This window comes from Mus caroli, chromosome 18 (assembly GCF_900094665.2).
Source record: "Mus caroli chromosome 18, CAROLI_EIJ_v1.1, whole genome shotgun sequence".
Lineage (NCBI taxonomy): Eukaryota > Metazoa > Chordata > Mammalia > Rodentia > Muridae > Mus > Mus caroli.
Genome location: NC_034587.1, coordinates 22,068,753 through 22,093,085, shown reverse-complemented (window position 1 = coordinate 22,093,085; position 24,333 = coordinate 22,068,753). Strand labels below are relative to the sequence as shown.

The 24,333-nt window shown below is 42.4% G+C and overlaps 1 protein-coding gene across 4 annotated transcripts in view; it reads right to left on the bottom strand.

The window, feature by feature from the left end:
• Fhod3 (formin homology 2 domain containing 3) overlaps nt 1-24,333 on the bottom strand; it is a 416,962-nt gene that overhangs the window by 17,735 nt on the left and 374,894 nt on the right. For all 4 annotated transcript variants that reach the window (XM_021150413.1, XM_021150415.1, XM_029472088.1 and 1 more), the window contains 5 exons: nt 15,158-15,316; nt 7,019-7,201; nt 4,858-4,977; nt 3,795-3,956; nt 1,581-1,771 (listed from right to left, as the gene is read on the bottom strand). In XM_021150413.1, coding sequence (XP_021006072.1) covers nt 1,581-1,771; nt 3,795-3,956; nt 4,858-4,977; nt 7,019-7,201; nt 15,158-15,316 — 815 coding nt within the window. The remainder of the gene's footprint in view (nt 1-1,580; nt 1,772-3,794; nt 3,957-4,857; nt 4,978-7,018; nt 7,202-15,157; nt 15,317-24,333) is intronic.

The following is a 24,333-nucleotide window of genomic DNA, read 5'->3' as shown; positions in this document are numbered from 1 at the left end:
TTTTAATCTATCTTGATAAAAATGGTTACCAACAGCAGGCACAACAACTTTATAAGACTTTAATGAATTTGCTCTAGTTTTAACAACATCTCAAATAGAAACTGTTCATGTTCTTGTTTTTTAAAAGTTGGTAACCACTTGCATAATAAAAAGAATAAAGGGTTAAAGCAGCTCATGTCCTCTTTAATAACTATACCAAAGGGATAATATAACCTGAGTAAGAAACTTGACAAAATATCTTTTAAAATTCTCCCATCTAAAGGCAAGATAATGTAATTGAAACACAGATGTAGCTGGCTGAAATGGAGTCAGGGGATTTACAGTTAAGCAGCTTAATTTCAAAAGTCCTGATCAATGGGTAAGTCATCAACCTAAAAAATACTATTTTTTTTCCAAAATTGCTATCCTGCCCAGGACTTTATATCCCCTACCTTTTCTCACTAGTTGCCATCAAGGCTAAGGAAGGGGAGTCGGGGAGATCACTCAGTAGGTAAAGTACTTGCTGTGTGACCTTCAATGAGTTCAGAGTCCCGGCACCCAAAGGAAAAACCAGGCATAGAAGTGTGTGGTTGGAATACCAGCACTGGGGCAAAAATCCCAGGAGAATCTCTGAGGCTTGTTGGCCAGCTCCTCAAGTTCAATCAGTGAGCTCTAGGTTCAGTGAGAGGCTCTGGGAAGAGCAACTGGGGATGATATCTGACCTTGACCTCTGCCTCGACACTCACAAGTACCATGTACATATATCACACAGAGCCCAAGGAGGAAGTATGTTCTTCAAAGCAGGAAATGACACAAGAAGGGGTGAGCTATGGGAAGGTACAAACACCAGGTTTTAGAAAGTCCTACATGGGCTTCAGAATGATAAAAGGAGAAGCCGAATAAAGAAGAAAAAGAGGGAAGGCTAGAGATCTTCCTAATCCCTGTACTGTGATAAAGCACAAAAGGACGTGGTGGAAGAGTGGCTCAGCAGTGCCTGGAAGGTTGGAAGACCTGGACTCTATGCCTGCTCTAAAAGGAAGTGGTACAGATAGGCTCAGAGCCACACTAGGCTCACTAAACCTGAGCCAGCTTCCTTGGAAGTGAAGCAGGCCTCCCGAAGCTGCCTAGACCCTGGGACTCTGAGGAAGGCTGACGCAAAAGAAAGCCCCTATGGTGGCAGGGCCCAGTCCCCACTCAGGTGCAAGTGCTGGAGGGCAACTGGAGAACACACCAGAGGGTCCTCAGATGGCTGTGTATAGACCAGACTTAAGATAACCTTTCTAACAGGGAGAGCAGCTGCACAGAGGAGTGGGCGCTTTGTAGATGAGATGACTCCAGCAGCTGCAGAAAAGAAGCAATTTGCCAGGGATCTTACAAAAGCAATTCTTGGGTCAAGGGGGAATTTTGCATTAATTTGTTCCCAGAATTCCTTCCAATTAAGACCCAATGGCACTGTTTTGCATACATAGGTATCTAGACATCAGTGCTGTGGGAGTACCTCATGTGTGCCTAGAATACACAGTAACATTTTTGTAATTAAACCTTCTGATCCTTGTGTAGGAAATCCTTTCAATTTTCCATAAGCTCTTCAGCGCTTGTACCTGTTAATTATCCTCCGATGGACGATCTTTAAAATTATAATTCGCTCTGCACAGTCTTTTAGGAACTCTGACATCCGCTGTTTCAAAACAGGCTTCATCTCGTGTTTTGCAATTGCCTTGAGGTGGTCCCATGAAGCTTTGCATCGCCTCTCCATCTGACACAAATTATCCTGAAGTTGATCAAAGTCAACCTGAAAATCAGGGGGGAGAGAGAACACAGCAAGGGAGTGAAACAGGTGGACCGCAGCCCGAGCCGGGAGCCCAGAGTGCCTCTGGACGGAAGCAGGCATCAAAACCAAATATAAGCATATTTGCGGCCTAAAAAATGATTCACATGTGTATTTTTCATTGTCTCCACATCAACCTATTTAGTGATGAAACTGTTCTCCAAGTGAACCCAAACAAGAGTCCCCTTTGCTTGCCTTGTCTGGGAAGAAACGTTCTGAGAATATTTGAGAACTGTAAATTCAAACATGAAGTGGAGGAACCTGGTACAAGATGAGCTGAGCAGAAGTCTCATAAACCTTCCCGGGGTCCTCTTGTTCTTTGCGGCTAATATTTTACTAAAGACTAAGGAACTTCCCCAGTCACCGGAGGCTCTGCTATGCTCACCCAGCCAAGACAGCTGACTTCTCTTCACTGAAATTCACACTTTATGTGAAAAATGATTGGGTCATTTTTTTCATCGTCATTCATATATTCATTCAATACTTATGGAGTAGCTATGGCGACACTCCCCATTTCAGGGATTAAATGCACAGAAGTCTAAGATAGCACAGTACATACACAAAGACAAGTGCAGGATGGAAGTGAATCCATGTCAGCAAGGGTCGCCTCCTGTAGATTAAACTCTACAGTATCCTCAAGGCCTGGGTGTGTATGGAGGTGGAGAGGCATGAGATCCTGAGAGTTCATGCAAGCTACACATGCACAGTCACATGAGACACAGCATGAACCAGTGTTCTAGGAAGTGCAAAGAGTTCAGAATGACCTGAATAGCCCCATCTGATGCTTTCTAAAGTAATGCAACGGGTTAGTTGGTCTAGAAAAAAAAATACATTTGATGGGACCTGGAAAAATGTCTTAGTGGTTAGTTAAGAGCATTACAATTAGAAGAATGTATGCTGAAAAACCTTCTGTGATTTCTTCTCAGGACTGAAAAACCACTAGCTATGCCTGTGTCTCAAGGCAGGTATACCATGAAGTCAACTGAGGGACCTGGCTTGGTATACCTGGTGACTGCCAGACTGTCACTCCTAAGGCAGCTGAAAGAGACTCCCAGCTACCTGGTCACATGCTAGTCCAATGGGAGGCGGGGAAGAGATCTCCCTCAAGCTACTTCTGTAGCTCCAGACTCCACCTCTTGGCCACTCTGCTCTCCAGCCACACCTCGTTGTTCAACTCCGGTGTATCCTAATACTTCCCTTTCACACAGCCATGCCCACTGTATTTCCAGAAGGTTTCCCACAGAGGCTTGGCTTCTGTGCCCTGTAGATATTCCTGCCCACCCCACCCCACCCCCATAAGCTTCCAACACACCCATAGCTTCATTTTTCCCAATTCTGTTATATTTGGGTTTCTCTGGGTGTTGTTCTGACTCAGTGGTCCCCCTACCTTGCAAGCAGCTACATGACCACATACTGCAATGGTCTCATCCCTAACCAGCCATATGCTAACAAAGATATTAATTCTGCACTTTAAGAGCCTACAGCTGAGGGTCCAAGGCCATATCCTGTTTATAGCCCTATAAAAATGTCCCCTGTGTGTAAGATCATTGGAACGGCCAATCTCTGAGCACTGGAGCCAGACATACTTGAGTTTCTAATTCCAGATCTCACCCTCAGTACTATGGAATCCCAGAAGGAATCAGATAGTATCTTTTGGCTTGCCTACCAAAATCAGGCTGAAGATTTGCAATATTGGAGATGGTAGTCTGGAAGGTAACACTCTCCCCAGTGAACACAGGAATAAGGATCATACGGCAGGCCTGCCCCTCATACCTCAGTAGGAAAGAATCTAAGCAAGGACCAGAGATAGGAAAAAGATCTTAAAAGTTCAGAAATGGCATGAAATGAATCATAATTGTCGACTCCAGAGCAGGCGGTACAGGCAGCACCGAATGGCGCACTACCAGGGACTGTATGCCTCTGTGATGACGCAGAAGACCCAACAGTGAGGCCCATGAGGCCAGACTTTCCAAGTCCATGGACATACCTTGGCTGACCTAGTGATGGCCCCAATCTCTGAGTACAGATCTGAGCTGTCCGGAAAGTTTTCCACTACCATGGTGCACACGTGGTGGAGAAGAGACTGCTTGTGCACTGTATCTTTGACTTCTGGAACCTTCTCGAGGTAGCTTAACTCAAATGCTTTGGCCTGTTTGGTGACATGAGAAAAACAAGTATTACCCAGGCTCTTTCAACTGGCTCAGTGTCTGTCTACAGTAGCCCAGTGTTTAGTTTCTCTAAGGCTGGTGGGCCACACACTCTTGCTGCTGCTGCTGCTGCTGCTGCTGCTGCTGCTGCTGCTGCTGCTGCTGCTGCTGCTCAAACTGGAGCAGTCACCCTCGCCACATCCCTGAGCCACCTCCCAGGGCTCTCACAGGCCTTTGACACCTGCACAGCAACCGTTTCTTTTTCCTCTGACCATTACTGAATATCAATGTTCTGGCCAAAGTCAGACCTTCAGCAGCTACCTGCTGTCTGCTTTTTTAAAAACAGTCTCAAGCCTGAAAAAATGGCTTGGTAGTTAAGGTGGCATACATCTCTGTAGTTAAGGTGGCATACATCTCTGCAGAGGATCACTTGCATCACAGCACCTATACTGGATGGCTCACAACTTGGCTGATAACTCTAGCTCCAAGGCATCCAAAACCTCTAGTTTCCATGGGAACCCACACCATGTGTGTATGTGCACATACACACACAGTTTAAAACAAACTGAATCTTAAAATTTATGTATATAAGCCTAAATATTTGAGTGAGAAGCTTAAAGGGAAATAGAATCTCTCTGGATGAAAATCCTCTGAGGTTAATGTTTTAGAGCTGTACTTTATAAAGCATATACATATTTTCAAGCTTTCTTATAGAAGAGTTCATATTCAAATGAGTGGCCCCTGATATTTCAAGGACAGAAAGCTTTGAATTTTTCAGCAAGAAGACATAAAAGCTGCTTGTTCCACTGTGCTTCGGAGAATGGAAGGTACAGCTTCATCAGTATATGATGGCAGAGGCCTTGTGATAAAGGCTGCCAGGGAGTGAGGACTGGGAAGTCTTACATTAGTTCCATTTAGAAAGTTCCCAATGGCAAGGAGAGTAGACAGGATGAAGCCCAGAGTCTTATTGTTCTCCAACTGGTCTATTCCTTCCTTCAGGTCCAAAAGTGGTTCGGCCACTTCCTTTCAGATAAAAAGAAAGAGGGAGATGAGTAAGAAATTTGGCCTGTTTTGTTCTTTTCCAGGTTTGGTTAGTCTAAAGGTATTCCAGTAAGCAATAGTTCCTAGCATAGGACAAGCTGGTGTGACAGGCATTTGGTCCTAGATATGAACAGTCCTGAAAGGTAGCAGAGGGGGCCGAGGGGTAGGTCTACCTGCAGACACCAGAGTAAAGGCTATGGGAAGCTAGTGCTGGTGTGACGACTGCTTGCTCTCTCTTCCTTGGTCAGGCAGGATGTCAGTCATTCCCATCAGCCTTCCCCACAGCCATGCTGTCTTCCAAGGCCATCTCTCTTTCCTTGACCCCTCAGCACTACCATTGCAGGATCCTCTTTGTCTTTCTTCTTTGCAGGCAGATGACAGTACACACTGTGCCTTCACAGTCTGCGGACCACCTCAGTCCCCTCCTGTTTCCTCTTAGCCTGAGTTACTCATATAGGTATGTTCGATCTTTTGACATTGTGACATGGCGTTGTTATGTACAAAGATTACACTCAAGAACCATATTAACACACACACACACACACACACACACACACACACACACACACACACACACAGCTCCAGATTTTAACTACATTTAAGAATTGGTCTTAAGAAATATTATTGCTATCCTGGAAAACATGAAGCCTGTGGGGTTTATTTGGATTGGACACATATGAAAGCCACAGTTCTTGTTTCTGTCACCCCTCAGACACTTAACCTGTCCTGCAGCCTCATTGGCCTTGACATGGGAAGTTTTTCACTTGCCTGGGTCCCCATACTCTCTCCAGCAGCCCTGCCTTGCCAGTCCTCAACCACAGCTAGTCACACATCATTTTCTCCAGCATCATCTTACTCTGCTAGAATCACCTAAGCATGCCAGATGATTCACAACTGAGTTGCAGCAATCACCCTGCAGTCTCATTTCTGCTTGATTCCATGAGTTCAGATGTAGATAAAAATCAAATAAAATCCCTTATTCAAAATACATGGGACTCAGATGTGTTACATATTTTGAAACATTTAAATATAGCTAATAAGACACCCCAGAGATGGGATCTAAGCATAAGGATAAAACTCACTCAGGCATCATAACACACTCATTACAACCAAGCCAGAAGGTAAGTTCAGACAATATTTAAAAATACTTTTAGTATACTTTTGCTTCATTGTGTCCTGTCTCATAAGGTCAGGTATGAAATTTTCACTACAGTATTATTTTGGCCATCCACAGGTTTCAGATTTTTGCATTAGAAATGCTCACCCTGAAATTTCCCCTCAAACCTCCCAAACCCACTATTGTAGAATATATCCAGTCCAGCCCCATGTTAACTCCTCCCAGCTCCAGTCTTCATCTTCTCTGTGTGTGTGTGTGTCTCTGTATCTGAATTTATACCTGTCTTATAGGAGCACTGAGAGTACAGACACACGCTACTATGTCTGACTTTTTAGTTCTCATATGATTTGTTTTTCTGTCTGCTGCCTTAAGCTGCTGCTGCTACCATGGACGGAGCTGTCCCTCTCACCATCACGACTCTCCTCTTCCTGAAAGACTTCTCCCTCTGAAATCATGGGCCCTGAACAAAACCCTCCTCCCATATGTACTTTCTTCCACAGACATTTGGCCACACAATAGAAAAGTAGCTACTACCATTTTCTCAAAGGTACCCATGAAGCTGCCAACCACCATGACCGGTGCCAAGTTGGGGTTATTATCAACAAGTGGAACATGATAGATTTCCCCCACTTTGTACTTTTTTATAGTTTCTACCATGAAAATTTTTGATCACAAAAAGTCATTTATTTGCTCCCTACAGTCAGGAATCTGAGGCTGGTATCAGCAAGGCACTTGCCACCTACCGCAGATGCAATGCCCACCACCTGGTGTGAGCTATAACACAATGACCAGCAGCTCACCCTCCAAACTCCATGTCAAGGACAAGGCTTTGAAAGCTTAGTATTTACCAACTATAAAGACCACTGGGAAGTGCAGGCATGTGGGATGCCCCTCCAACCTGCCTACCTTTTCTGTGGTTTCATAATCCATTTTGAATGCCCACAGGTGGAGCCGAGCAGAGAGCTCACTGATGGAAGAGAGTGTGAGAAGGAACTGCTCCGCACTGCCCAACGGTACTTCCGGGTTAGCCAGCTGAGCCTCCTGGATTTTCTGCTTCTCCTCTTCAGTTGGAATCATGGTCAGAATTTTCTAGAAAGATAGGATGATATTACAATTCTTTGTTAGTAATGGACTCTGCTCATTTAATATTTTCAAATTTCTGTTAGAATTTTCCAAGCAGGAGGTTAACATCATTTTGTTTTTATTAATATGCAAGGTGTTATGTTATTATCACCAGAAAACTTTAAATATCCTGCTCCAGGACTTCTAGGCCTTGTACATAAAGGGCGTTTCAGGCAAGGACAGCAGATGATAAGTGAGAAGAAGAAGGCAGAATATTGGAGGATCGCTTCCTGCTCCCTAGGAGATACAGTGGTGTGTTGAGAACATGTGCTTTGTGGCACATCTCATAAACGGATTGCAAAAAATGAAACATTCATGACTAAGTCAGGTTGGCTTTTATGTATTAATTGTAAATTTTAACCAAAACTCATCGAGAAGCAATGCTGCAGTATCAAACACAGATCTGACTGAGGCAAACCTCATAGTTGTGTACACACTGCTCAGTGATGGAAAAGTATAGCTTCCTATTTCTATTGCCTCTGGAAAAACCAACTATTGAATGTGAAGAAGACAATGAATGCCAGAATCTGATTGGTTCTTACTGGTTCAAATGCCTAATTCATTATATTTTTAAAACAAAAAAAAAATAGTCTGCCCTTATCATTCCTATTTTAATCCTGCATGGAAACCCTTTCCTCCCTTCCACACATACACAGAAGAGAGAGACAGAGATAGACAGAGACAGAGAAAGAGAGAGAGAGAGAGAAGACAAGAAAAAGGTAGAATTGTTCATAAAGGCTATGATAGTCTACCTAAATAACTATGAACAACAAGCAAAAATGTTTCTAAACCACGAAATTGAGTTTAATAATGTTTCATGATACATGACCAAATCATAAGAACCTACTTTATTGCTACACAGAAACAATAGTCAAATGTAAAAAAAAAATATATGTATACATATATATGTGATATATGTAAATGTATATATATATGTGTATATATATATATAAAATTGTTCTAATTACTATGATCCTATAGTTCTTCAGTTTGGGTAGAATGATACTTCTAAGATCACCTTTTACAATTCACCAAGGTTTTTCCATTTCTTCTTCCTTACTATACAGCTTCTAGAACCAGCTTGTTTGTCTCTATATAAAACCGTGTTGGATTTTTAGTTGGAACTGAGTTAAATTTATAGATTATACGTATTATTCTAATTTCCAACATATATAGCCTATATATTATTATATTTATGACTTGTATATTTCATCATAAATAGCACTTTAAAATTCATTTGTTGTTACTATATAACAATAAAGTAGGTTTTGTGCATATATTTATGTCAATATTTATTTCAACAGAGCAGAAGGACAGAACAATACAGAAAGGGGCACACAAATATGGTCCATTAGACAAAAGTGAAAGACTATTTAACAGAGAAAGGATACAGTTTACAACAAGTGGTCTTGAAACAACTAGATTCTATATTTAAAAAAACAAAAAACAAAAAAGCAGAACAAAAAACCCTCAACTTAATTCTCCTCTATACATAAAGAAACTCAAAATGGATCATGATTTTAAAAGTAAAATGGAATACCATAAAAATTTTGGAAAGAAACAAGAGAAAACCTTTGTGACCCATGGTAGGCAAAATATTTCCACAAGCGGCAGCTGATAAGGTTAAACTATAGCCTAGTTATTTCTTTTCACTGTAACAAGAATGAAAACATAAGCTGTAACTTATCAGCAAAGAGGTTGCCCTATGACCTTGCCATTCCATTCCTGGGTATGTACTCTAGGAAAGTGAAAACATATTCACTGGAAACTATTAAAATATTTGCAGTTGCTTTATTTGTAATAGGCCCAATCTGTGTCAAGTTAAAGCCTTTAGTGGATAAATAGGTAAACACATTGTGGTACATCCCCAAAATGAAACAGTCCTCAAGATGCTATAAAGCAGAGGTTGTTATTCAGCATGGCTCCAGGATGAGACTACATGGGCAGGATTGGAATATCAGGAGAGCTTCAGTTGGAATTCTGGAGGTCACACTGTCCACAAAGTCAGTGGATTAAAAAAAAAAATCCAAACATTTCAAACAGATAACACTCTGAAAACATCTACGATCCGACTCAAAATCCTTAGGGGGAAAAAAAGCACACTCTAATTTTCATAATGCTTAAATTGTTCTGGCACAACAGGAATTTCCAAACCAAAACTTGCCAGCACCTTTCTAACCTCAGGAGACATGTTCCTGCACGCTTTGTTGCTTTGTCCCCTTGAAGGAAGTGAACGTTTCTCCTTCGCTATTTACTTCTCTGATTGGAACCATTTCTTTGCCACTGAGGATTCTGGGCCTATGATCTGCTAGTTTGTTTTCTCCTTCCTTTACTGATCACTGTCAATAAGAAAGGCTATAGGACAGTGGGACAGGAGGGCAGAGCCACCCCCTGTGAGTTGGTGGTCCTTTCCTCCACCAGAAATGATACAGACGAACAGAAGGCAAGGCTTAAGTCAGATTCTTGCTACATTAGCAGGTTCTTTGATGATTCTTTTTTTAATCACCACTTGGTTTTAGAGGGAAAGGAACATCCAACAAGACCAAAATGTAATAATTTGAATTTTTCTTTACTTTCTTCCTAGGCCAGTGGCTCTCAACCTTCCTAATTCTATGACCCTTTAATACAGTTCATTGTGTTGTGATGAATCCCCCAACCATAAAACCATTGTTCTTGCTATTTCATAACTGAAATGTTGCTACTATTATGAACCATAATGTAAATATTTTTTGGAGATAGAGGTTTCTCAGGGGTCATGACCCACAGGTTAAGAACCACTGTCCTAAATAATGTCTCTGTATTACTACAATAACTATACTTGTTCTCATACCAGAAGGTACCATTCTGCCCCCTGAAAACAATGGAAATGTATCCTTTATTTTGGATCCAAATGCTAGGTTGAGTTTGGCCATTTCATTTACCTGTAGATGAAACACAGCGATAATGATTTTACTTGTTCATTTTGATAGACTCTAGTCATGGTGATGAAGAATATACTACAGGGACATGGGTGTGGCAGAAGGGCTTGGGAAAGCTTGGCCAGGGGTAGTTTGTAAAGGTTGCACTATTGTGAGAAAATGGAATTCTGTCCATGCACCTTCCTGCAGCGACTTATAAAGTAACCCACGAAGGACCCTGGTGGTATCTCCTTCCATCTCATGAGCACTCTTAAGAGTGCGCATTGGTGCAAGCGATTATTGTGTCCAGCACAGCTGAAATGACTTGTTGAAGCTTTCCCATGCAGAGCTGGAGAACTGTTAGGGGCTGCCCCTCATGCCACAGCAGCAGCTCCATCTTCCACAGACACTCATCTGTAGATGCAAGCACTACAAACAGAACAGCTGTGTTTCATCTTCAGAGCATCCTGGTTCCCTAAGCCAGCTCCATGAGAAGACTTGTCCATGTCCAGCACCCATGAAGCCAGCTAAGGATAGGCACTGGGAAATACAAACTCCTTAGAATGATACCATGGCACAAATGGTTAAAGTAAATTTCTGCTTCTAGGATGATGCTGGGTCTGACAGCCAAAGTGAGCCACATTAAACATCATGAAAGACCACTGTATTATCCTGCCTTTTAAGTGGACTACACTCTAAAAATCATAAAAGCAAAGGGGGGAAAGTATGTTTTCCCATTTCTGTTTGTGATCATTTCATGCATTTTACTGGAAAAATATTATTGATGCTCTCTAGAGATGATTCAAAAATAACTTCCTACAGCTGAATCCTCTCTGCAAACCACTTCCTTAATAGAGTTAATTACTCAGGTTTGTATGACAAATCCAGATTCATACCATGAGTTGCTAGGCAATGGCACAGGATGTCATTTAATACATCCTAATTGTATTTTGCAGCACAGAGCTTTCCAAAGGCCCTATGAAGCTGAGATGCCATGACATAATGTGTGTATCCAGGAAGCAGAAGGTCTGGCTGAAGGCATTAACTGCAAATCTTATTAGCAAAGGGCTGTAAGTTGACAATTACTTTTTCTTCTCGGTCTTAACTCTTGAATGACAGGAGTCCAGAACAAGCCCTGGGTCCTTCCCAGCACATGAATGTAGATCTTCTATGTCACTCAGAGCATCCTGCATTGCACATTCTATAGGAGGGCTTAGTCCATGGTCTTCACAGCTATGTGAGAACAGCTGAATGATAGGCAGTCCTTGGATGTGGAGGTAGTTTCAATCAGAAGCTCTTGGCTGGGATGCTTTTACTCCCTAAGGGAGGTTAACAGTATGTGAAGATATTTCTAGTTGTGGGTCAGTGTGGGGAGGTAGGTACCCCCAATATCTAGTGTATTAGCTGCATGTCCAATTGTTGCTGTAGTAACAATGTTGCTCAAATCAAGTGGCTTTAAACAACCTAAATTTATTCCCTCATGATGTCCAAAATTAAGGTGGTTGGAGGCCCACACTTTCTCTTTGAAGGCTGGAGAGGAGAACATTCCCTTGGCTCTTAGCTTCTGATGTTCACCATGATCGTTGGCATCCCTTGGATTATAGGAATGTCCCTTTAATTTCTGCTCCTGCTATCACATGGCTTTCCATTCCATGAATGTATCTGTGTGACCTCTGATTCAAGTGGTACTCTCATCTGTCTGTGTCCAAAAGTCCCTCCTCTTATAAGAGTACCAGTCAGAAGTCTGATGGCCCATTTTAATAGAACTGCCTCTTCAAGTGAGGTCACCTCCTGTATTAACATGAACTTGGCAGGGATATTGTATGTTCAACCAAGGTCTTGTCTCAGTGGATAGTTTTTCTTGCAACTGTCTCTTCTTCCCAAAGCACAAAGGTATACCTGGCATGCTGGGCTCCAAATCTTGCACGTACTATATGCTCACTGCCCTCTCCTCTACCTAGGAGAACCTAGTACTGTGGTCAAGCTTTCCTCTCTGGACTTCTCTGCCAAAGGCTCGTGTTCTTTCTAGAGTTAAGTTTCACAGGTTCCATCCATGTTCAAATTATGCAAGCAAGACTGTGGATGAACAAACCTTAGATGTGGAAGACTTCTTGCCAATAGAATGGGACACCCAGTATCACAAAGCAGTGTCTCCATACTCCTCATCCTTACCCAGATATCTCTAGGTAATATTACCTATGGGTGCAAATCTGTAGGTTGTCTAGTAGTTCCTCCCCTTTTCCATCATCATGATAAAGAGGTTTCACCTGGTACAATCTGGCACAATCTCACAGAAGCAGGAGAGCATGACCATGTAGAGGGACAGGAATTGTTTCTAGAAAAATGTTGAGGTTTAGTCTTTTGCTTTGTATTGTAATGTTTAATATTGACTGCCAAGGCCTAATTGCCCCCGGGACAATATAATCCCTACATAGACCCAAGTGATGCTATGTAATTTTGCCCTCTTCAAGTCATCCCTGATGACGACAGCCTATGGTTGGGCAGAAGATGACTGTGGTTCTGAGGTTCTCATACTTGAGGTCAGAGGTGGGGGACTAATGAGGAGGGAGAGAGAAAAAATATAGATATGTTATTATAAAAATGGGACAAATAGGGGTAGATTATTGAATCTACTCTTAAACCAAAAAACATCTTACAGCCATAATCTTACGTTGGTAGAGATCCTTATATTTTGATATAGAATTGAGGTTATATTTTGTTACATTGGTATTGAATTTTGTATATTGATACAAAATTTAAGATTAATTTGTTAAAACATAAAATATAATGTTTATATGTTTCAACTCTTATAAAGGTATTATGCCTATGCAACTCCTTTAATAATAGGTTTCATTGCAATCCTTCTAATAACTGCTATTACAAACCAGTTAGGATAAGCAGTGTAAGTTAATAGTCAGCCAAACTCATGGTCTTGTCAGATACTAGTCTGAATTACCACAGAAATATACATCCTGGCTTATACAGAAAACAAATAGCTGGAGACAGGCAATGTTTGACAATTCAGATATGCTATGAATAGATAGATGGTCTTCAAAAATCTCAGAGACTCACAGAATATGGAATTTAACCATAAATTTATTAATTTAAGATCTTTTTGACATTAACGCATGTCAACTCCTGGCAATGCCACATTAAACTTGTAAGAAGATGATGAGCACCATAACCTCCATATGGAATTGCTTCAATTATGGCAAAGTAGCCACTGGGCAAAATAATTCCCTAAATTCATCTGCAGACAAAATGCTATCAAGAAATGACAAATAGATGCAGAATAGTTGATGCCGAACTCTGCCAAGACAAGGTAAAAAGCCCTTCATATTACTGCTTCTTGTAAGGTCTGTCAGATATCCTGGGCCAGAAGGCTGAAGATAGATGCTCCAGCATTAGAGAGAATACTAGGGACTGTCCAGATGGTCAGCTGTCTCTGTCATTTCTATAATTTTTGGAAGTTGCATCAGCAATTCCTGGGAATAATATTTATTCCTTGTCAGGTCTCTGATGGGATTAAAGACTAAACAGTCATAATCTTACTATAAGCTTAAATTGTTTAAGATTTAAAAAGATGTTCTAAGTCTAGGAGGATGTTAATATTACAAATTAGGATAGAAATTAGAATAGAAACTGATTTAGATACAGAACTCTAAACTCACCAAGATAGAATAATTGTTTCCTAACTGTTCCTACTATATGTTATTTATTTTTATAAGAGAAAATGCCTTTTTATTTAGACAAAAAAGTGAGAAATTATTGACGTTTGGTCTTTTACTATATATACATTTGCAAGGTCAAATACTGCACCCCCAAGGCCTGGTTGCTTCCAGGGACAAAAGAATGTGCACATAGACCCAAGTGACATCATGTAACCTTATACCCAAATCATCCCGGATTGGCAGTAAATATGCCTATAGCCTATAGCTGGGCAGAAGATCGGTGGTGTTTTTGTTTTTGTTTTGGTTTTTGGTTTTTTTGGAGGGGGGAGGTCCCAAGCTTGGGGTCAGAGGCAGGGGACAAGGAGGGAGAGAGAGAGATAGGAAGAGGAGAGTTGCAACGGGGTAGATGAGCTATGAAAACATGACCATAAAGGCTGACCAATTAGAATTAGGAACAGCCCAGATGGAGCATACGAAGTTATAATTCAGGGTTATTGATGAGGAAGTGGATTCTAATAGCTTAAAAGACAGGTGTCTGCTCAGCTCTAATGCTATCAAGGCTTATTATAAATATAAAAGTTATATGTCTTTTATCTGGAAACTGAATGATCTAAGGAAGGGTAGAAAGCCAGATTTGAGATTAAGTATGAATCATAAACAGATAAATATTCTCCACTGGGCAATCTACCTCTCATCTTTCTCTAACAGATCAGCAAGCATGAACACCTCAGCTAACTTGTTCTGTTCTCCAGATAATACGACAACAACAACAACAACAACAAGATCTCTGGGTTTTTTCCTTCTTTTTAACACAAGGTCTCATGTAGCCCAAACTGGCCTCAACCCTATGTGTAAGTGAGGATGATCTTGTACTGCTGATCCTTCTGCCTCCACTTGCCAAGTACAGAGACTGCGAGCCAGTGCCATCGCACACTTTTGGTAGTCCTAGGGATGAAACCAGGGCTTTGTGCATGGTAGGCAAGTCTTATCTCTAGCCCCAACCCACAAAACAATGCCCTTTGTGTGGCCTTCAGCACCTAATGAAAGAGTACAATTGATAAGTCTTCCTAGGTATACATAACGTGACATGGAAGGAACCCGAGGCAGGATGATCTTTTTCCATTCTGAGGTAAGCAATATTTGTTTAGAGTAGAGACCCATCAATGAACCAAGATCTCTGAACTTCACAGGCAGCAAGACTTGTTGCCCCAGCCCAGAATAAACATCTAAGAATCATTAATATCTTTCAGAGTTCAGTTGAGTAAAGATGATTGCAAACTATCAAAGTTATATTCAATGCAACAATGTAACGCACATTTCGCTACACTAACGATTCTTCATAGAACTTGCCTTACCTCGATCCCTTCTTTGTTTAAGGCATACTCATCAAAGTTCAAAATGGCTATCTTAATTGTCCTTGGAGGGGGCAGCACCGTCAGGCCGATGTTGATGGCATTGCTCCTCTTGGAATCCAGAACAATGATCTCCTGCCGTTTACCATCTGCAGCTGTTTTCTTGGTGATAAAAAAGGAAAACAAAAGATTACTGTGTCATCCTGGGCTTCACTCCTTATTTAGAAGTAAGAGCAAATGGCCCACATTCAGGTCAGGGAAGAACTGGCTACCACTCAGCACTGGAGAGAGTGTGTGTGGGGGAAGGGGTAGATAGATCAGGGCTTAGGTACGCAGTAGCCTCCAAGCTTGGGTCAGTAATGAAACATCACAAGTCAGGCACATTACAAAATAATACTGATTTTCCTTCAATAGGGAAAATTTTTTGTGCAAGAGCAAAACCTGTCTCCTTCCCCCAACAACCCCAGCCTTTTAGAATTCCTTTCTTGTGTGCTGTGAAGTGTTAGGTTGTGTCTTGGTTGGCTCAGTGTATACAGTGTGCCTATAGCAGTGAATATCCAGGCTGAGGAGACAGGCTGGTGAGGACATTTGGTGTGGCTGGTCTGTCACCCTTTGGTTCATGGGTCTTCCTAGGGTTTCCCTCACTATTTAAATGCCCTACACTCTTCAGACTAGAGTGCCTCCATCTTTTCTGTATGTTTAACCATCACACAGCTGCCTGCTGCAGGACAGGGTAGGGCTTCCTAAGAAAGAGAAAAGAAAAGGCATGTGCTCTTAAAAAGGTATGAATGACAAGCAGTGCGGAGGTGTTCTGGCATCCTCACAGAACTCTGGGTTACAGCTTTCGCAATGGCATGAGTGTCTCTCAGAAGCAGACCCTTGGCCTCCCTTATCCTTGCAGCTAGGACAGGGCTAGCATATGACTATTTGTAAGCCTTTGAGACACAACGTTTGTATCCCTTTCCCAAATTCAGTTGTCGGTATCCTAATATCCAAAGAGATAGAATCTAGTATCAGAGATCAGAGCTTTTGGAGGTATCACAGTTTAAATAGGGAGGGAAGAGTGAACTCCTCACAACGGACTTGCTGTTCTTAGAGGAACACAAGAAAGAAACCGTCTGAAAGCCAGAAAGAAAGCCCTTGGCAGAATTAACCTGGCTAGCATCTTAATCTTGAACTCCATATCCTCAAGAACTGTAAGAAATACATTTCTTTGTTTAAGCCACAGGTAATGTGAATTTTAAATAATTATATTTATTTTTATGAGTATAAATGGTATGCCTACATGTATGTTTGTGTACTATGTGTAAGCCTGGTACCTGTGGAGTTAAGAAGAGGGCACGAGTGCCCCTGGAACTGGAGTTACAGGTGGCTGTGAGCCACTGTGTGGGTGCTGGGAATTGAACTCTAGTCATCTAGAAGAACAACAAAGGGAACCATCTCTCCAGCCTGGTGTATGGTATTTTATTATGGCTGCCTCAACAGATAAACACAGGATGTGAAGAGCTAAGCCAACATGTTGCCTCCAGAGCTAGGACACAAATTGTGTCCACTTTTCCCCTCAGCTGTCAGGAAGTTAGATGTAGGTGGCAGTGGAGGCTAGTGGGAAGATTGGGAGCCTCTACAACTGCTCAGGTTCCCCTTGGTGCAAAAGCATCTGGGAGGATGGCTGTTTTGAATCACAGAACACTCTTATGGTGGCAAAGAAGGTAGGGTGGCTCTCTTAAGAAAACTGCACTGAGTGATGGTGTGTGCTCACTGAGCAAGGATTCCAACAGCAGGCCAGTGTTACCTGCTGAAATGGCCAGGTCTGCAAGAACTGACTCTCCAACTGGGCCTTAAGAGTGTCAGACCCCAGGGAGAAAGTCAGGGGATGAACCATTCTGCTCAGGCTGAGAGCTGTCAGGGATGAGGTTGGATGAGGTTATATCCTGAAAGACCTCACAAGCCAGCATGGGGGAGGAGCTCTGACCACACCCTGCAGACAAGTACCCTTTGAATGGCTGCTCTGAAGCTGTCTGTGCCCAGGAACAGACGAGCCACCTAATGGGGCTAATACTAGAGCTGTGGGCTACCATGGAGAAATAGGCTGGTCCTCCTAGGCCCTCCCAACTCAACTGCTACAATTTTATTTTAGGTCCTTAAATATGTGTTTGGGAATAAGATTTCTTCATGAAGAAAATAACTGAAAATATCCCAGCCTGGGGAGAGGGGCAGTGGAGATATATTTTATTCTATCAGTTCTGTTCTATTAGAGAACTCTAACACAATCTGTCTTGATGATGATGATGGTGGTGGTGGTGGTGGTGATGATGATGATGTGATGATAGTAATAATAATAATAATAATAATTCTATCAAAATTCTAGTAAGATTTGTATATAGCTGGTTTTGTGCGTCAACTTAACACAAACTGGAGTTATCACAGAGAAAGGAACCTCCTTTGAGGAAATGCCTCCCTGAGACTCAACTGTAAGGCATTTTCTCAATTAGTGATCAAGGTGGGCGCATTGTGGGTGGTACCATTTCTGGACTGGTAGTCTTGGGTTCTAAAAGAGAGCAGGCTGAGCAAGCCAGGGGTAAGCAAGCCAGTAAGTAACATCCCTCCATGGTCTCTGCATCAGCTCCTGCTTCCTGACCTGCTTGAGTTCCAGCCCTGACTTCCTTTGGTGATGAACAGCAGTGTGGATAAAGTGTAAGCTGAATAAACCCTTTCCTCCCCAACTTGCTTCTTGGTCATGATGTTTGTGCAGGAATAGAAACCATGACTAAAACAGATTATTTTAAGATAGAAAAAAAATCTAGTCTAAAGTTAATAAAAGACCATGTGCATTTTAAAAGTCAATGAAATTCTTTAGGGTTTTTTTTATATTTCATTTATCTGTGTGAGTGTCTTACCTGCATGTATGTATATCTACCATGTGTACACATGGTGTCCTTGGATGTCAGAGGAGGCACTGGATTCCCTGGAACTGGAATTATGGGTGGTTTTGAGATACCATGTGAGTGCTGGGAACTGAACCCAGGCCCTCTGAAAGAGCAACAAATGCTCTTAACTTCTGAGCCACCAATGTTCTTTAGTTATGCACTAATAATCTGTTTCTGATAGTCATGTAGCTCTGTGTATCTCCAGTCAGCTAGTCTGAGACAGCACAGGCAAAAGAGCAATGCAGCACTGCAAGGTGGGAAAGGACCACACAGCACAACCCCAGTCACTCTCACTAAGACGAAAGTCTCAGACCAATGTCTGACATGAAGGAGTGACAGCTAGTATGTAACCAGAACAGGAAACGAAGTCAAGACGAACATAGAGAGTGAGCAGCTAGCCTGTGGTGGATCCACTCATGCCCTCCTTCTGAGGAGAAGGTCAAGGGGAAAGCAGGGACAGAGGAGGCATAGGGGAGAAAGATCAGGGCCACACCTAAAGAGACCTTCTATTCCTGACTGCCACATGGTTTGTGTCTGCTTCTACCAACAGTGGACTCAAGATATCACGGGGCATGAGATCAAACCCAGAACACAGGCAGGAGAGGCTAGGATCCAGCCTAGTTCTTCAACAGTTTGTTTTGTTTACTCTGTTTCTGTTTCACAGACAGGATTTTTCTAGGTTGTCTCCTAACTTACTCTGTAGCACAGATTGGCCTCTCACCCATGATCCTTTAAAGTGCCTCAGTGTCCTGAGGGCTGGGATAACAGACATGCATCACCACATCTGGGCACTAACAGTTTCTTTTCCACCTGCCTGCTTGTCTCTGTAGGCTTATTTATCACCCCTCCTTGATATTCTATTTCCAGAGGAGCTTGTAGGGGCCTAGTTCCCAAATGAGAACTTTTCATGCAAGAGTGTGAAAAGGACATACCCTGTGGAGGGCCAGGAGGCCTCCAATGCCATCAGTCAGCTCACGGCCACAGGAAGGGTAGCTTCAATCTCAGTTCTTGCACTAAAGGTTAAAGACAGCCAACCTCTGCCCTCCTCTTCAGCAAGTTTCAAGAATGGTCAGGATGGGAGGAATGCTGGAACAAAGTACCTGCCATCCAAGACTCCAGGCACAGAGTGCTTAACTACTGGGAGGCTGAACATAAAAACAGGGGGATCTCCACTGTGTATCTGCTTTTGCATAGTAGGTATGCAGCCCGGTGAGGGAAATGGCTGCAGGGCTGTGTTGAAACAAGCTACTTTCCCAAGTATGTCCAGAAGGGTCCCAGGGAGGAGGGACTTGTTCATTTAAGAAGGGCAGAGCCCTGAAAAGTCTCCAGGCTGTTTTAGTTCCAAGCCTATTAAGCCGAATTCCTCCTTTGAGAGCCTATATAGTGCCTCTTACCACTCCCAAGCCCCAAGACAATCTCTGGAGACAGGCCTCAGGCCTGGGTGCCATGCAAAGCTTTTTGTTTATTTCTTTTGCACTTGACCAAGAACGATGCTGAGAAGGGGTGAGGTGTCTAAATAGCCAAGATGGACGAAAGAGATTTGGATGTTACCCTATAGGGAACAGAGACCTCATAGAGAAGGAGCAGGAAGGAAGACAGACAGGAATATCCAGCACCTTACTCACAGGTTGTCCCAGAGGGGTGAGGGTCTGGTCTATAGGACAACAGAGATGAATGTCTTTAGAAGGAAATTTTAACAGACAACACACAAGTGCAAAAGAGGCAGCTCCTTGGGCAGACTGATAACTGCCAAGGCTCAAGCATGGGCCATGACTGATAGTGACAGCCCTAGAGTCAGATGGAGAACCAGAAGCCTGAATGTCCAGTGCTTCCCAGAGGGTAGAGAGTGACACAGTCTTTAAATGCAAGTCTCTGCTTAGGGTTAGCTGAAAGGGGTGCTTAGTGGAAACACAGATGGCTAATGCTTCCTGGGCTAGAGATGTAGAAACTGGGTTTGAGAGTAGATCAAACCATTATCCCTAGAAGCTGCAGGTAAGGACTCAAACTTGACTCTGAATAGTTATGGAGGGTGTAAGGCCACATCACATGCAAGTGCATGATCACTCGGGATTTCAGCCAGCATCCTCGGGAAAGGAAAAGGCCCTCACTTTGCCTCCAAGCTTCAGAAGGCAGAAAGATGAAGATTCAGGCAGCAACGAGAAATGTCAGAAAGTCATTTATACTCAATACAGAGTTTCCGTTAAGCGTAATTAACATTTGCTGAGATGCTGGCTGTACTGGCTGGTTTTGTGTGTCAACTTGACACAGGCTGAAGTTATCACAGAGAAAGGAGCTTCAGTTGGGGAAAGGCCTCCATGAGATCCAGCTGTGGGGAATTTTCTCAATTAGTGATCAGGGGGAAAGGCCCCTTGTGGGTGGGACCATCTCTGGGCTGGTAGTCTTGGGTTCTATAAGAGAGCAGGCTGAACAAGCCAGGAGAAGCAAGCCAGTAAAGAACATCCCTCCATGGCCTCTGCATCAGCTCCTGCTTCCTGACCTGCTTGAGTTCCAGTCCTGACTTCCTTTGGTGATGAACAGCAGCATGGAAGTGTAAGCTGAATAAACCCTTTCCTCCCCAACTTGCTTCTTGGTCATGATGTTTTGTCCAGGAATAGAAACCCTGACTAAGACACTGACACAACAGATCACCTCTTTGATTCGTTTCTTCTTCCCCTTGTTGGGTATAGAGCCCAGGGCCTTGCATGTTAGGCAAATGCTGTACTACTGAGCTATGTCTTGGGCTCACCCACTTGAAGTTTTAAAGAGTAATTTTATTAGGAACAGAGGATCAAAATGTTTAGAGAGTGAAACATTGAAAACACTGAACTTGTCGCCTCAGAAGGGATTGCGATTGAAAATAGAAACCCATCTAAGGATAAGAAACCCATCTTTGGAGAACTCCCCAAGTCTTGGAAAAGGCTGCTTAATCTGAGAGCACTTCCATGAAAGGCAACTGGCCTCTGCATGAGCTGCTTGGCAGCAGGTGCTGGAGACCCTGGGTCTGGGTCTGGCTTAGCCTGGCCGTTCTGGAAGTGGTAAATCAAGCCTGCAGACTCCCTGCTGCTCACTCCTGCCAAGAATGACACTATGGGATATTTTCAAAACTCTCCCTTGAGAAAGTGACAGTTACAAGGTTACACGTTGCAATAATACAGATGGAACAAGGATGAGAACTCTAGAATTTTTTCTAGTCTTTTCATGAGAGTCATAAAGAAATACATAGCAAAGCTTTCTAGCAAAACAAACAAAAAGCAAGATCTACATGAAGTCAAAAAAAAAATCTTTAGTTAAGAATAAAATCTTTAGTTGGCATGGTGGTGCATGCCTTTAACCCCAGTACTCAGAAAGCTGAGGCAAGGGAATTATTTTGAGTTTGTGGCCAGTTAGGGCTTACATAGTAAGACTCTGTTTTTAAACAATGAATGGGGGAGGGAATAAAAGAAAAATTATTCTACTCCAGAACAGGCTTCCCTTATTATTAAGGGGAAAGGGTATTAATTTTTCATACTTTTGAGACTCTGATACCTGAAGCCAATTGGACACTGAACATCCTGTGTTTTCCTATCATCATAAACAGAGGATGTAGTGAGTCTCTGTTACCAACTGTGGTAGGAGCCCAGGAATAAAAAGTTGTGTTTCTAATCCCTAGGTAGAATTTGGGCTTTCTAGTGTTATAAAGAACATAACAAACACCCTCGTATCCCAGATGTGCATGGGAAGTGCAGACACCTTTCTCTCTTCTCCAGGGAAGAGGCCAGATCAGGGTGCCACTGTGGAAGATGGTCAGGAGGCTTATGTTTATGTGTCACTTTAAAGCAGATACTTGCAAACTCTGGGTCTACTCCATAATCTAAGATACTTCAAAATCCCCCAGCGTAGGCTGAGCAGGTGTGCAGACCCATAACCCCAACACAGACAGAAATAGCCGTGAATGTCATCTGCAAAGTTGAAGCCAGCCTGGTCTACACAGGCTTGTTAGGGCTACACAGGGAAACAACAAAACCAGCAAAATCCCCCAGGTTGAAGCTTATACCCTGGCCCATTAAATCACCATCTCTATATTTCTTTTAAAAGTCTTGGTAAGGAGTTTCTGATATCCTAAGAAACTTCAGGGTGAATAGAGTGTGGTAGTTTAAATGAGAACGTCAAGCACTTGAATACTTAGTTCATAGTGGTAGCGTTTAGGTAAGTTTTAGGAGCTGTGGCCTTGCTAAGAAGACATGTGTCCAGAGTTAGCCATTCCTAGTTAGCTCCTGCTTTGTGCTGGCAGTCCAAGATGTGAGCCCCCAGCTTCCTGCACCAGCTGCCACACCATTGCTCTGCCATCATGGATTTGAACCGTCTCTAGAGCTGCAAGCTCAAATAAACTCTTTCTTCAATGACTTGTTTTGATTGTTTTGTTGCAGCAATGGAAAAAGGTAACACACAGAGCTAAACAAATTGTCACCAAATCCATCTGAGACCCTTCTCCAAATAAACCCAAGGAACCACAATGTTCCCAAGAGCAAAACCGAGTCCTCTCCCTGCCACTCTCCGGCTTTCTCCACACTTGTCTTGGTCTGGTAGCTAACTGTAGTATGAAGAAGGTGCCCACTGAGAGTAAAGGGGTTTTCAGCCCCTTGTTGGACATAAGAATTGGGAAGACCATCTCACAGGGTCTTCATGTCAAGTCCACGTGACACTCTGCCCTGAAGTAGTTCTCTGGAATCACTTGAGCATACATCACCACATCTCAGAGTAGCAGCAGAAATATACAGTAAGGTTTAACCCAGGGTTTCTGTCTCCACACAACCCAATGAGCAACAGCCTATAAAAAAGCTATATATACACATCTGCTGCCAAGTCAGAAAAGTGGGTTCTGTTTCACAAACTATTTTTGAAAAAAAAAAAAAAACCAGAAAATAAAGGCATCTTTTTGTTCTCCTCAGGATTATTAAGTGGTCCCCCTGGCACTGGCTCTTACGAGTGAATCTTTGGGGAGGGCATGACTGGATAATCACAGCCATACCCTATCACTTTGGTCTGGTGTTAGTTTTCCAATAGAAACTAAAACTAGCTCCCTTTGTTTCATGCTGTCTTGTGAAGTTGATTTCATTTTTGTTATAGACCATTGTGTTTAATGAAAAACTTCTCATGAGCCAGAGTTCGAAAGTGGCTGTATACAGCTGTGTTGTATGAAAATCACAGTCAGTGATTAAAACCAGGTGTAGAATTAGTTATACAGGAATGGGTAACATATACAAAAAGGATCCATCTCTCCAAGGAGGTGATGCTATAATATTAATTTGCATTTTCACCCCTTATAGCATTTTGAAAATTGGCTCTGGCTCACATTTCCTTAAAAAAAAAAAAAAGACAACCAAGCAACAACAAACCCCTCAAAGATATATATATGCTCCTAAGTTTCATTGCAGAACATTCTGGAAACAATTTAATAAATGTTTCAGTTTTGTTGTCTCTCGGTGTCCCTAGGGTATTAGTTACAGGACCACCAGAGAGTACAATAATTCTCAAATGCCTTACATAAATGGATTTTTACATATTTTGTACATAACCCTTAAAATCCTCTAGAGTATTCTAAATCATCTCTGGATTATTAATATTACCTAGCATAATACAGATGCCATGTACTAGCTGTTGTACTGTTTCAGAAATACAGACAAGGAAACATTCTATAAATGTTCAGCACAAATACACATTTTTTAAAAAATGGGTTCCATCTGCAGTGATGCAATCTTAAGATGCTGAACTCACCAGTGTGGATGACTGACTATTCCCTTATGTCCCTGCTTTACCAAACATGGAAACATTTAGCCATTAGCAAGGCCTTAGACTACATGGAGAGGTGCTCACCCTGCTACAGGTAGGAATAGAACTCTGGGGTGCTGAGAGGATGGAAGCCAATAGCTTATCACCAACCATGTCAACCACAGTGAAATTGAGAGAAGAGGGAGATGGGTGAAGTAACACTCATTTTAAGTCTTCTTGTGGCAACTTAAGTTTACTGTAAAGGAAGTTAAACATGCCTCCATTACCAACCTGCCTCCCTTTTTATTCTCAGTCCTGAGACAGCCTCACCCAGCAACATCCAGGGCATGAGCTACTGCAGGAAGCTAGCAGCACAGCCAGACAAATGAGTATGGGACAGAAGAAGATGAGAAGAAGAAGAAGAAGAAGAAGAAGAAGAAGAAGAAGAAGAAGAAGAAGAAGAAGAAGAAGAAGAAGAAGAAGAAGAAGAAGAAGAAAGAAGAA